General features: G+C 44.9%; 1 protein-coding gene across 1 annotated transcript; it reads right to left on the bottom strand.

Moving 5' to 3' along the window:
• Positions 1 to 344: 344 nt before the first annotated feature.
• Positions 345 to 12,104, bottom strand: edem3 (ER degradation enhancer, mannosidase alpha-like 3). The gene is made up of 20 exons (XM_079157618.1): positions 10,795 to 12,104; positions 10,642 to 10,687; positions 10,365 to 10,465; positions 10,098 to 10,137; positions 9,388 to 9,500; positions 9,084 to 9,237; positions 8,454 to 8,588; positions 7,512 to 7,617; positions 7,105 to 7,202; positions 6,536 to 6,661; positions 6,361 to 6,444; positions 6,015 to 6,098; positions 5,563 to 5,687; positions 5,078 to 5,249; positions 4,832 to 4,977; positions 4,585 to 4,729; positions 3,992 to 4,183; positions 3,543 to 3,708; positions 2,972 to 3,157; positions 345 to 1,708 (listed from the first exon to the last, which is right to left on the bottom strand). The coding sequence occupies exons 1-20, from the start codon at positions 10,914 to 10,916 to the stop codon at positions 1,302 to 1,304; spliced, it is 2,748 nt and encodes a 915-aa protein (XP_079013744.1). The 5' UTR covers positions 10,917 to 12,104; the 3' UTR covers positions 345 to 1,301.
• Positions 12,105 to 12,575: the final 471 nt, after the last annotated feature.

Below are 12,575 nucleotides of genomic sequence, written 5' to 3'. Positions count from 1 at the left end.
AACGCTTTGGTGCATGATGAACATTTTCCAATTATATTTAATAGCTGACTCAACTGATTTTATGTGGGTGTCCGCCCACTGTTTATCGAAACATGCCTCCTGGAAAAAACTAATTTAAAAATAAAACCTTTCATTCAAATATTCCACTTTCCCGTAAAAGTCAACATGTTTTCCGTTTCTTCTGAAATTCCACATTATATTATATTAGAGCAGCTTCTGTATCATTTCAAAGTGGTGGAACATTTAAAACCCATCAACAGCCTTGTGACGTAAAATCAGCCAAATCCACGAATCTGCTAAACCTCGGTGTTAAAATAGCATGAACTCAAATAATCAAACCAGTCTTCCCAATTTCCCTCTTCATTTTTATTTAATTTCATCATGTTAAATTATTGGCTCATCAGATCTTAGGTCAGACAGATCTCATAGCGCCCTCCTGTGGCGCCTTATATGTGTGTAATTTGTCCCACCACGCAGCCGAGGGTGTGTCTGCTCCACCCGATGTGGTCCAGAGAGGTTGTTTGTTTGTGGGGTGAGACCAGAACCTGAGCGAAGCAGCGCTATATTGTTTCAGTCACTATATCTTGACAAATACATATTTACATTGACAGATGACTTCATATATATTCTCCAGAGAGAGAGATCAAGTTTGTGGTTGAGTTTATCTACCATTAAGCCACAAAACCATCCTGCAGCTCAGTCAGTCACTGCTCCCCCCACACGAATCAAGTATTTAACTCGCATCATGTACATACGATAAAGGCCAAAGACCACGAAGAGAGTAAATGTATCATCACACATATTCATCACATTTTAAAAGAAAATGAATTGGTCGATGGATTAATTATTAGTTGTTGGACCGGCATTCATTTGAGTCACAGACGCATAGAGAGAGCACCAGTGTGAGAAGTAATTAACGTGAATAACGTGAGACTGCTGTTACACTGAGCGTCTCACTTTAATGAATGACACGGACCTCTGGCTGGTCCGTGTCATTCATTAAAGGTTTGTTATGAAACAGCAAAAATGAAGAAAAAAAGTGAGGTAAGAACCCCGGTCTCTCATCCCTAAACTACCGGGCCTAAAAAGGACTCCCTCATGGTCCAGAGATACAGGATGTGGGCCGGCTTGGCACGTGATGCCGTCAACAGAGAGCAGACAGTCATGTGAGACATCTCCGTCAGCTCCCTTTGAGCTCACCAGATTGACACTGGCGACTTGCGAAGATGCGTGCCCTCCAGGTTTCTCCCCACAGCGGGACCAAACCCGCAGTCACGCGGCACCGACGCGCCCGACTACTGTCAGAGCTCATCCTTCTCCATCTGCTGGAACGCCTCCAAGTCTTCCCGCCAATCAGCCAGCAGTTCATCCACCGACTGGCTGCTCGAGTCCGTGTCGCCCTCGGGCTCCGCTCTGTCCTCAGAGTCTCTCTCCTCTTTGGGCCGAGCCAGATCGGCCTCTGTAGCTTCCTCTTCCGGTGGTCTGGCGTCCTCTGCGGGACTAGCTTCCTCCTCCGGTGGTCTAACTTCCTCTGCAGGGCTTGTGTCTTGCTCTACAGGACTGACTTCCTGCTGTGATGGAGTGACCTGCTCAGGAGCCAGTTCGTCTACCTCCAACGTGCTCATTTGCGATTGGCCAATGGGTTCAAATGAGGTGGGAGTTGTTGCTTCAGTTAAGCAGTCTTCCTCCACTTCTTGCACGTCCGCATCTGAAAAGAAAGGAGGAGTGTGAGACACACCCACACACAAACAGACTTGTCCTCCTCTTCAGGCAGTAATCTATACAACATGCCCCCTGGTAGCCATTCTCAGTCAAAAATAGAAGCGTTTGCCTTGTGAGGCTGTCAACTATAACGGCACGATGCTGATGGTGAGTCATGTTTCCCACAGAATAAAGCCTTTCTCGCATAGCTGCACAACCAAACAGAGTCAACTGTGAAAAGAAATCTGGCAAATAGTTAAACTGTGACTTTTGCAAAGATGTGGTTAGAAAAAAAAAAAGAGAAGAAGTGTGAATCCGTTTCTAAAAATGTAGCCGCTTCTTTAAGTGCAGGTTGTACACGAGTTAACGAGTTTGTGCTGTTTATGATACAGTCGTGTGGAATACTGCGAGGACAACAGGTAATGACTGTCAGGCTTTATGATTAGAGTACAGATAGGCACAAGGTATCTATCTGGTCATTATTGCCAAAAATACTAGGATTTGTAGTAAAGTGTCACTGCAAAAAAAGAGCCGACCATCCATGTGAAAACCCACGGCTGGGTCTGGGGTCATACCCCGCCGCGTGTCTAACCTCGCCATGTGTAACTATTGGTTTGCTCCGGTGACAAAACAGACATAAAGAGCTGCCGTGTCCTAAGCTCTGAAGGGGGAATACTGTGATTGCACTAAGCTTTCCTATCAAACACAAACAGAATCCTGTGGTTCGAGGGCAGAGTGAGCGGAAGGGATGGAGAGATGAAAGCATGACTGTAAAAAAGGAGGGAGGACAGAGATAAAGGCGAGGGGGGGGGGGGGATGCAGAATGAGGACACCAGATGAAGAAAGGAGGAAAAGAATACTTGCTGCCCTCAAGAGGTTTACCTTTGAATATGGTGGCTGCTCACCCAAAGGGGAGAGTGGTATGAAAAAAGAAAAAAGAGAAACCAAGAAAGAGAGGAGAGGAGAGGCACTGATACAGTCCACCACAGGGAATAGAGGGATTTGGCAAATGAGGATGCAATATTGATAAGTGTGTAAAATCGTTATAACCGCAGGTGGTGGGTGGCTCCGGAATGAGTCACGATCTCTGAGACTTCAAATAAAGCCTGAATCCCTACATCCTCATCAGTATTTCATGAAGCCAGCCACATAATGAGGCTCAGTCAGGGGAGAGCGATAGGTACACCGATGTGATCAATCTCATCGAGAGTGATTCGTGGAACAAAGAGAAGAGTTCTAACATTGGGGGGGGGGGGGGGCAGTGTCACACCTCTGTCCCTGGCCTTGTCGCTCAGCAGCACCTCCACCTCCCGGTACTCCTTCAGCGCCTCCAACAGGATGTTGCCCTCCTTGTGGAAGAGGAAGAGGAGAGGCATGGTGATGTCATCCGTGCTGCGGCCGTCTCCCGCCATCTGGAACAGGGGAGCCGTGTCACTGCTGCTGCCCTCGTTGTCGTCTGGAAGGAGACGAAGAGAGATGAGATAATTAACCCGACAACAACTTTGGTGAGAAATCAATCATTGACGTCTTTTAACAAAGAAAAAGCTTCTGACATTTTGTAGATTTAACCATCTAATTTAAACTATTAGTTGGAAAAAATAGATGTACGGGTTGTACACTTTTTATGGGTTGTAAAGGAAATCCACAACTGTTTAGAAAGGTCCTATATTAGATGCAGATCGCTGTTATTAAGCTTACTTGAGTTCTGCTGTATTATTAAGTTATTATCATGTAAAGGACCCTATTCCACCGTCTGTCTTCAAGATAATCAATTTATAGAGGCCTAATCTAGTCACTGGGCAGCCCTCATCCATCTCCCGTCGTCAGCTGCTCGCACTCACCGATGACGATGCCCCCGATGGCGCCGGCCTTCTGGATGTGTCGGGCCTTCTCGGCAAACATACACTGGCCCCTCTGAAGCAGAGCGATGTGGCCCCGGACGTACTCGGCGTTGGTGATCTCGCTGCAGCCACTGTAGGGTTCAGCCACAGTCGCGAAGCCTCTTAACTGCACACAGGCGCACACATTTTTGCAAAGAATGAAGGGAAACATTTTTGATATTATGGGGTGTACAGTGCTGCAGTTGTCCACATGTTCTCGTCTGCTGCTAAAAAACATGCACTCATCTTTTCCTCTGTTTGAATTTGGAAAATATTCTAGGCGAGGAAGAGCCCTCTTAAAAATACCAGAGAAAAGTGAGAGGCTCTCTTAGGAAAAAAACCAAAACAGAAGGAGAATTAAGTGCCCACTTGAAACCTGGCAGCTTGGCAAAGCTACAAAAGCCACTCACCCCTGTGGAACTTTTGGACAGGTCTATGCCAAACTGTGCTGGGCCGGCGGTCAGCACAACCCGGCCAAAGAATGGATGTGAGACGATCTGAATGGCTCTGGGAGGCAGCTGCTCTTTCTGCTGCTGGCTGGACAGCTCCATCATCTCCTGCATGAAGCGCACGCCGTCCTCTGCTGCTACCGCACTCACCGCCTGGGTGTGGGCGAGGACACGAGCGAGAGGGGTTTAAAAAGTCAGGATGGAAAGAACACCATGATTTGTAGAGTTGGTACAAAGAATATATCCTCCGTTAGATAATGGCACCAGTAGCACAGCATGTTCTTTCTTATTTTCATTTAAATAATAGTACCAATGATCATGAACTGTATCTTCAAATTTGAACAGGTAAACTTTACTCGTCAGCTCTAGAGTTATCGCTTTGTGTGATCAGTGTTGCATCATTCTCATCCCTAGTAATTACAACAAGACAGCTGAGGAGTCACATTCTATAAACAGACTTAATTATTCCAGCTCTGGATTCTGTGTTTTTTTGCTTTATTTTAATCTGCCACTAATGAGAACATGCAGATGTTTATCCTTGTTAAGCGGTTAACCTGTGTTGCATGCTGGACCAGCTGCACCCTGCCATCTTTCAGGTGGATGAGACTGACTCCCATTCTCCTCAGCAGCTCCAGATGTTCAGGGTTGTTTGCCATGAAGTCCTGAGCCCTCAGTGGAGGACGACCCATACCGGGCTCCCTGAAGAGGAGGAAGAGGTTCAAAACACGGAAGAGGCACAGCAGTTGGGAGAAATAGATAAGCGCAGGCACATGACCGGGTCACACCTGTACGTACACGTACCGGTAAGGAGCGGGGCGAGGGCAGCTCTTGTCCACAGCGCTGCGGATTGGTTCTCTCAGGTTACTGGGGTACGCGGGGTCAGGGAACAGGAGGCGGGTGTTAGGGCAGGTCCAGTCGAAGTTCGAGTCGTCCAGCTCCTCCTTGGACTGAAGTACCACGAGTAAATCACAGATTCTCTTAGGAACTGGAATGTGTACATGCTTTCATCAAATTTCTCAGATATTAATCATAACGGTGTCGGAGTACCGTTCTGTTTGAGGGAATGGACGACGAGTGAGGGCCCGTGGAGAGGGACAGGGGCAGCAGGTGTGCCTCGGTTGTGAAGACGTAGTCCTCCACGTCAAACGGCAAGTCCTCCGCATCGGCAAACAGCAGGAACAGGTATTTGAACATCTCAGCGAGGAAGAACGAGTCCATTCTGGCAGGAGAGAACAGGCGTAAGATTATGGGGCACGGGGCTAAGACTGCTGGTTTGTGGTAGACTCATGTTTTATAGGCTGCATTACTATGTGTATTGGACTTTTCTTAATTGATGTATCAAGATTAAAATTATTCTGGTTTTAAATCATGGTGAAAATCGGTGGACTATGGGATGTTATCACCACCAAAGTCAGGAATGTCTTTTTTTAAATATTCTTCATCATAAATGATTTTAACCTGTCCAGCTTCTTCAGTACACTGCTTTGTACCAACTCTTACAATAACCTAATATGAATTATTTATATCCTCACCTGTCCTCGTGGCTCCCAGTGCGTACGTCCTTCATTGCAGCGAAGCCGCAGGGAACACGAGCAAAGCGGTTGAGGTTGTCCAGGATGGTGCGACCGGCCTCCAGGTAATACGGGTCTCCTGTGGCCTGAGAGGATCAGAGGACAGTAGTTTGATCATTAACAGAGGACAGTACGTAGACTGGGAGGAAGGCTCCAGTGGAATCTCACGAGACACAAAGATGTAACTCCTAATCCTTTATACATTTTTTACAAGACACAAGAATGCCAAAGGCAAAGGTACTGGAGGCTGCTTAATAACTGCAGAAATGGAGACATTTTGTAAATGAGTCCCATTGTAATTGTACGTTAAAATAACGTAACACAATCTGGTGCATGAAAATGGGCATTTACCTCTGTACTGTAACAGTGGAAAGAGAACGTCTGCATTATGTCAAGCGTCCTTGATGAATTACCTTGTAAAGGAAATAGGTGCTCTCTGCAAACTCCGGCCTCAGGGGATGTTGGGCCCAGTGTACCCTGAAATCAGTAGTGAAGGCCTGGGGAGAGACGGAGAAGGACGAAGCGGTCAGCGTACCATCCAACGCTTTGTAAATACAACAGACACACGAAGCTAAACTGCGGCCGTATTCGCCTGAAATGCAAGCTTGTTCACTTCCAAACAGTTACGGTTGACAACACAAGTCATATGGGGGATACTTGACTCCATGGTAAAATGAGACCAATGTGGTGTTTCTTTTTGTGGAGCAGTCAAAGCCAAAGATGGTATTTTAAAGTTGGATACACAGAGAGACAGCTTACCTCTGGGAGGAAGTTGTGTTTCTTTGTAACTTGATACAACATCTCATGAGTCTCGATGGCAGGACGGATGTCTCCCTTCAACACCTGGAACACGCACAGTATGTACAGCGTTACGGTTACAGCACAAGGCGTTACAGGAAGAGCAAAACTTCCAAATCACATGATCCAATCTGACCTGCAGTCCAGGGAAGAAGGCCAGCAGAGAGTCCATCCAGGTGCGAGCGGGAAGCAGAGGTTTGTGGATGTGGACGTCCAGCAGCAGCGGAGGCTGGCTTATGTACTTCATTATAGATGCATAGTGCTAAATGGGACACGCAAAGTGAAGGGGCGATAATATTAACGGTCGTGTAAACAGAATCCTGAAGAGCACAAACATAAAAGTAGAATGTATCATGCTATATGTTGGCGATGCCATAGTGAGATGCTATTATGCAGATAGAGGGGCATCAAATTACTCTGTACAAGTGTGTGTGTGTGTGTGTGTGTGTGTGTGTGTGTGTGTGTGTGTGTGTGTGTGTGTGTGTGTGTGTGTGTGTGTGTGTGTGTGTGTGTGTGTGTGTGTGTGTGTGTGTGTGTGTGTGTGTGTGTGTGTGTGTGTGTGTGTGTGTGTGTGTGTGTGTGTGTGTGTGTGTGTGTGTGTGTGTGTGTGTGTGTGTGTGTGTGTGTGTGTGTGTGTGTGTGTGTGTGTGTGTGTGTGTGTGTGTGTGTGTGTGTGTGTGTGTGTGTGTGTGTGTTTGTCCTCACAATATTGAACCGGTGCAGAAACACGTCATCTCCCAAGAGGACGTAAGCCTTGAGCAGGTATTCATAGTACGAGTCAATTCCCGCTCCCACTCCGCTGTCTGGGGTGACACAATCAATCATCACACTTTTATGAGACAACTAAAAAAAAAAATCAGATGATGTTCCATGTTTACCCATCAACCCTCTGTGACCATATCCACGCTCACCCAGACAGAACGATTGCACCCTTATACTTGATTTTCACTTTCCCCATGTCCTTATCTCCTTATCACTCTGTATCTGCCACAGCCTCCACTTCTCTCAACACTTCCTCCACCCTCAGTCTTGTCATCCTGTCCCCCCCTCTCGTCCCGCCTCTCGTCCCCCCCCCCCCCCCAGAGGTCTTCACCCCGCCCCCCCTCTCTCACCCCTGCGGACCCACTCTCCAGAGTGGATGTTGATGGTGGTTCCCACCAGATTGCTGTTTCTCTGTCTCTTCTCCCACAGAAAGTCCAGAGCTCTCCGGGCATGGGCCTGTGAAGAAGGGTGTATTATTGATTTGAAAAAAAAATGAAGTTTAAAATCAATCTGCAGAAGCTGTCAACTGTGAGAGAGATTACAGTGATAGATTGTGTGCTTGATCGGCAGTTTACTGCTGACAGGAAGTAAACCAGTGCAAGGAAAGGCTCCAATATTGTTGCACGGGGTAAAATATCGAGTACCACTGCAGCTACAGGGTCCCTACCCCCATTTTCTGTTTGTATACACTTTAATAAACAGTAGACAACATTGAGATGTATCTATTTCCGTGAGATGCACATTGATCAACAAAAGAGAAGGAGTTCTTACTGAAGACATGAGATACAGTATTCTACAATAAACAAGAGGGTTGTGTCTGAAACCTGTTCTAAAACAAAATGATAAAGTGTACCAAGAATAAACAAAGGAATGCCAGCCACCTGTAAGGTGTGGCTGTGTAGTGCTGACGCATGTCTATTCCAATAGCTGATGACTTTCTTGTTATGGAACAAGCTCTTTGACAGTGGGGACACCCGAAAGTTATGTTGTGTGTGTTAAATAATTAGCCGTTGTTGTAAACTTGAATTCAAAAGAGGAGTCATTCCTAAAAAACATTTTGCTGTTGCTGGATGGCTAAAATATATATTGCTTTATCATTTATAATACTTTAAGGGAGAACAGTATAAATCTGTTGTTCACACTGTTGACTTATAACGCCACGATGTCTGACAACATGGTCAAAGTTAGAAATCATTATTTTTACATCTGCCTTAAAAAAAAAAAAAAGGCTTCACTAAATCCTAAATCACAACATGTTAATGTGGTCAAAGGAGGATCTTATCATGTGATACCTCAAACACAGGCTCTCCAGTGAAGCGACTTAAGGCAGCAAACTCCAGGATGATGGTTCCCGCACACGCAGTGCAGGTGTCCGTTTCTGTGCCTGTTCTCGTCTCAGGACCCCTGACACCAAACTTCAGGTTCACCTGTCGGGTAGATAGAAAGAAAAAAAGAAAAGAAAAAAGAAAAACATTACACAATCTGTTTTTAGAGTCACGGTTGTTTTGCAAGAGACCGTGCATGAAAACTCGTCAGACACGAACACATGGGCGTTCAAAGGCTGTGACAGCTGCGAGCAGAGCAGTGAGGCGGAAAATGGAAATATGTAGTCATGATCCGAGAGGTTACAACGGTCAACTTGACATATTGCAACCCTGAAAATGTGTGAATGAGTTCAAATATATTAATTTTTTGTAGTACATCATCAAATATTAGATTCTAGAATTATTAAAACAGGATCTTATTTAAAAGAAAGGTTTTTATCTTGAAAATTAGATAATATGGGACTGCTGTGCCATTGACAGGACAAAACAAGTGTGTTGCTTTTGTTGAACATCCCCACCTTACAAAGAGCATGTCGGTGTGTTTCTGGTATTAAGGAGCAGAATGAAGGTGTTTCTGTCTGTGTGCGGTTGTCTCACCCTGGGATAAGGAAGGCCACTGCTGGTGTTGAAGGCTGGCAGCAGTCGGAAGCCCAGCTCTTTGGCCATATGCAGGAGCTCGTCCTGGTACCACTGCATGTGCTGACCTCCCTCCTTCAGCATCACAGCCATGGAGTGCCCTCCCAACAGACCTCTGAACACACAACAATCACATGTTAGGAATTAAGAAGAGCAGCACCGAGGGATTTCTTATCACTTCTATGTTTTGCTGCCGGTCACAGGGTAAACTTGTTGCGTTATTTCTTAACCATTAATATGTGTCGATTGTCTAATCCGATCTCACCCAAGGACTCGTATGTTGGTTTCGAAGACCGATACCACGATGTCGTTGTCCAGCCTCACATCTGACAGCACTCTTCTCACTGCAGCCTCAAACTCTGTCGTCTTGTTCAAAAGCTGGCAATGAGAAATAATAGAGGACTATAAAAATCAGTTTTCATCATTATTATTGAAAAAGTCATAGCTTAAAGGTGGACTGAGAGACTCGGGACATTCTTCAGACGACTGGTTCATTTTTAAATTAGAAACATTGACATTTCACTCTAAATTCTGCTAAGTGGTACAGAATATTATACAATACAAAACCTCCATAGTGTGTTGTCCTATTCATTTCTGTTAAATTAAATTAAATGTATTTGTATCGTCCCAAAAATCACAAAATACAAATTTGCCCCAGAGGGCTTCACAATCTGTACAGCATACGACATCGTCATCCTCTGCCCGGGGACCCTCCCATTGGAAAAGAAAAAGCCCCCCCCCCCCAAAAAAAAAACCTTTAAAATGCAAAAATTGGAAGAAACCTCCGGGAGAGCAACAGAGAAGTGCAATAGATGTCATGTGTACAGAATAAACAACATAGTCGATCCAGATGATATAAGTATGAACACTAACAATAACAGCAGCAGTGGACATAATAGAATAATAATGACACTAAATACAGACTCACAATAATAACACAAAGAATTACTGGAAGACAACCAAACCAATACGCACCACCAGAGTATCCAGTGTGTCTATGAGGGTCAAAGAGAACCTACCAGAGAGAGAGAGAATTTATTTTGAGCAATAATTCATGTAATTATATTTCATATAACATTATTCAACACAATGGTTATTCAGCAATGTGTACAATTTGTCTCCACCCTCCACCTCTGGCGAGTGTTTAACCAGGTGTGGTGATCTTCGTGTGTGTGGACCAACGTCAACATGGCTCCGCTAGTGCGTTAGGTCTCACGGGACTACAGTCAGTATGCTACTCACTTTCCCAGCGCGTCGTCTACGTCACCACGGCTGGGTTCAAGCCCACGAACTCTTCCTCTGCATGTTAGTGGCATCAGCTCATCTGCTGGGTAGGCATGGTCCTGAGAAACAGACATAAACACACGTTAAAGCACCAGCTCAGATTAGACCTCAGTCATCTTAAAATGTACATACATCCAACATGAGAGAAGTTCTGCAAAGCTGCAGCAAAAAGGGCAAATTAGAAACTAGAAATGTCTCTTTATGTGAAGAGATCCAGTGAAAATGGATAACTTACCATATAATTCTGATATGCATGGTCAAACATCTCAACCACTTGGTTCCTTAGTTGAGGGGAAATAAACAGACAAAAGTCAGCGTGGGGAACGTGTTTTCGGGGGATTCTCGCTCTGAAGAAAGCTGTGTGTGTGTGTTTTCTTTTCCAACTCACCTCAACCTGTGCCTCTCCTCCCGTGACATGGCCTGTCCCAGGCTGCATAGTGCTCCAAGCAGCATCAATGAAAACAGTACAGCCGGCATTGTGGTAGTGGGCAAGATCGCAGCAATATACATAAAACTACAGTTTGGCTCGCCTCTTGGTCAGTCCCAGAGCAAATAGCTAGTCATTACCACTGCCCTAACCAAATAGCTCTAACTAACAAAAACTCCTAAGACACACGAACCTACACCACCCCATTAATGTTATACCTCTGGGATCATTTTAAAGCACTTTGTATGGCTTGGCCTAAGATGTACCATTTAATCATTAATATGTACAGAAAGCTTCATGTAATCATGCTAGTTTGTTGCTGATCTGTTTCTCAGCAAACGCCAAAAACAAGACTACAAGTTAATGACCGACTATGTACAATGTGCGCCTTCATGTGTGCACTTACAGTACAAAACCGCAAACAAAGGACAAGGTTCCTAGGAATGTTGTTATATCAAGTAAACAGATATCGACGTGTAACTGATAGCGACGGACCAGGCACTAGCTGTAGTGCACAGTAGGTAAGTCACACCTGTTTATTTTTCCAAAAGGTGACCCGGACATACTGTACGCAGGTGTGACACGTTGACAAGCAAAATGATAACGTTACATGTGACTCTGCCACAAAGTAAACCGGCAAAAATCAAATGAATCCTGCGATCTAATGATGCAAATAACATTAAAAGGTATTTTCTAGATGTAGTCTTCACGCAGCAGCGATCAAAGAAACGTCTCACCTTTTCCGTTATCACGACAGTTACGAGTCACTGTAAACCCAAGCAAGAAACACCGAAATAACAATCCAAGTCTTATTTCTGGTTAAAATCCCAATCCACAAATCGATCACCTACTCCACACAGTCTGCAGCCAAATAAACCATAAATCAAACCAACAGCTCTTGGAAACTCCTGTTCATACTACCTTCCGTTATCTCTCTCATGTGTCAACTGTAAAACCTTATTAGATGTGAGTTAATTATTCTCTCCTCTACAAGACATTTCTCTTTCGTCAGCCACTCAAAACAAGCAGCCCAACACTTGTCGGGGTTTATTAAGCCAGTTAGCCAGCTGGGCTAACTAGCTTAGCGGGCGAGAACGAACGGACGGAACAATAACACAAGAAAGTCAACAAAACCCGCGTCCATTGTTGAGCAGCCGACCTGACCGATCGATCTTCTCTGCCCGTTGGGTTATAGAGTGGTCAACTGTACCTGTAAACTGCTGTTTCGCCAAGCTAGCCTGCCTTAAAAAAAAACGGATGCCGTAACGATAAAAACGTCAACAACATCCGCTTCCTGGTGTACAATGGTAATGTGCCCTGAGTAATGCTTGTCAGGCAGAAGTTGCCGAGAGACATAGCGCCTCTCCTTCGCTGTGATTTGCAGACATAACTTTAGACATGTATATACTCCCACTATTAAGCCTATTTAACCGCATAGTAAGGTTAAACAGCAGTTTAATAGCGTTTGAATGGGTTACTCAAGTAGTCCGAGTTACCTGAAAGTCAGAATTGCGGCATAATATAATCAATCGTGATAGACTGTAAATATTTGTGTTACACGGGTGGGTTCGGGTTAGAATTAAGTAAATCAGCATTAGATGCAGACGTTGCCCAAGGGAATTACCCACAATTCATTGCAATGTGACGTTAAACACGAGGTAACCAGTAGAAGCATGGACAATAAAAAGGTAAACAAAGAGGACGGCACAGGTGTGTTCACCCTGGAATATTACATTTACTCA

The sequence above is a fragment of the Pholis gunnellus genome, assembly GCF_910591455.1.
Source record: "Pholis gunnellus genome assembly, chromosome: 4".
Classification (NCBI taxonomy): Eukaryota; Metazoa; Chordata; class Actinopteri; order Perciformes; family Pholidae; genus Pholis; species Pholis gunnellus.
This window is presented reverse-complemented; position numbering and strand designations above follow the sequence as displayed.

Bases quoted from the DNA above. Each gene is read 5' to 3' on its own strand.
- edem3 (XM_079157618.1), bottom strand. From the start codon at position 10,916: ATGTATATTGCTGCGATCTTGCCCACTACCACAATGCCGGCTGTACTG. The intron at 5,250-5,562 runs GTGAGGATATAA...CTCTCCTGCCAG, and splicing joins ACTGGGAGCCACGAGGACAG to AATGGACTCGTTCTTCCTCG. The intron at 4,184-4,584 runs GTTAACCGCTTA...GCCCACACCCAG, and splicing joins TGGTCCAGCATGCAACACAG to GCGGTGAGTGCGGTAGCAGC.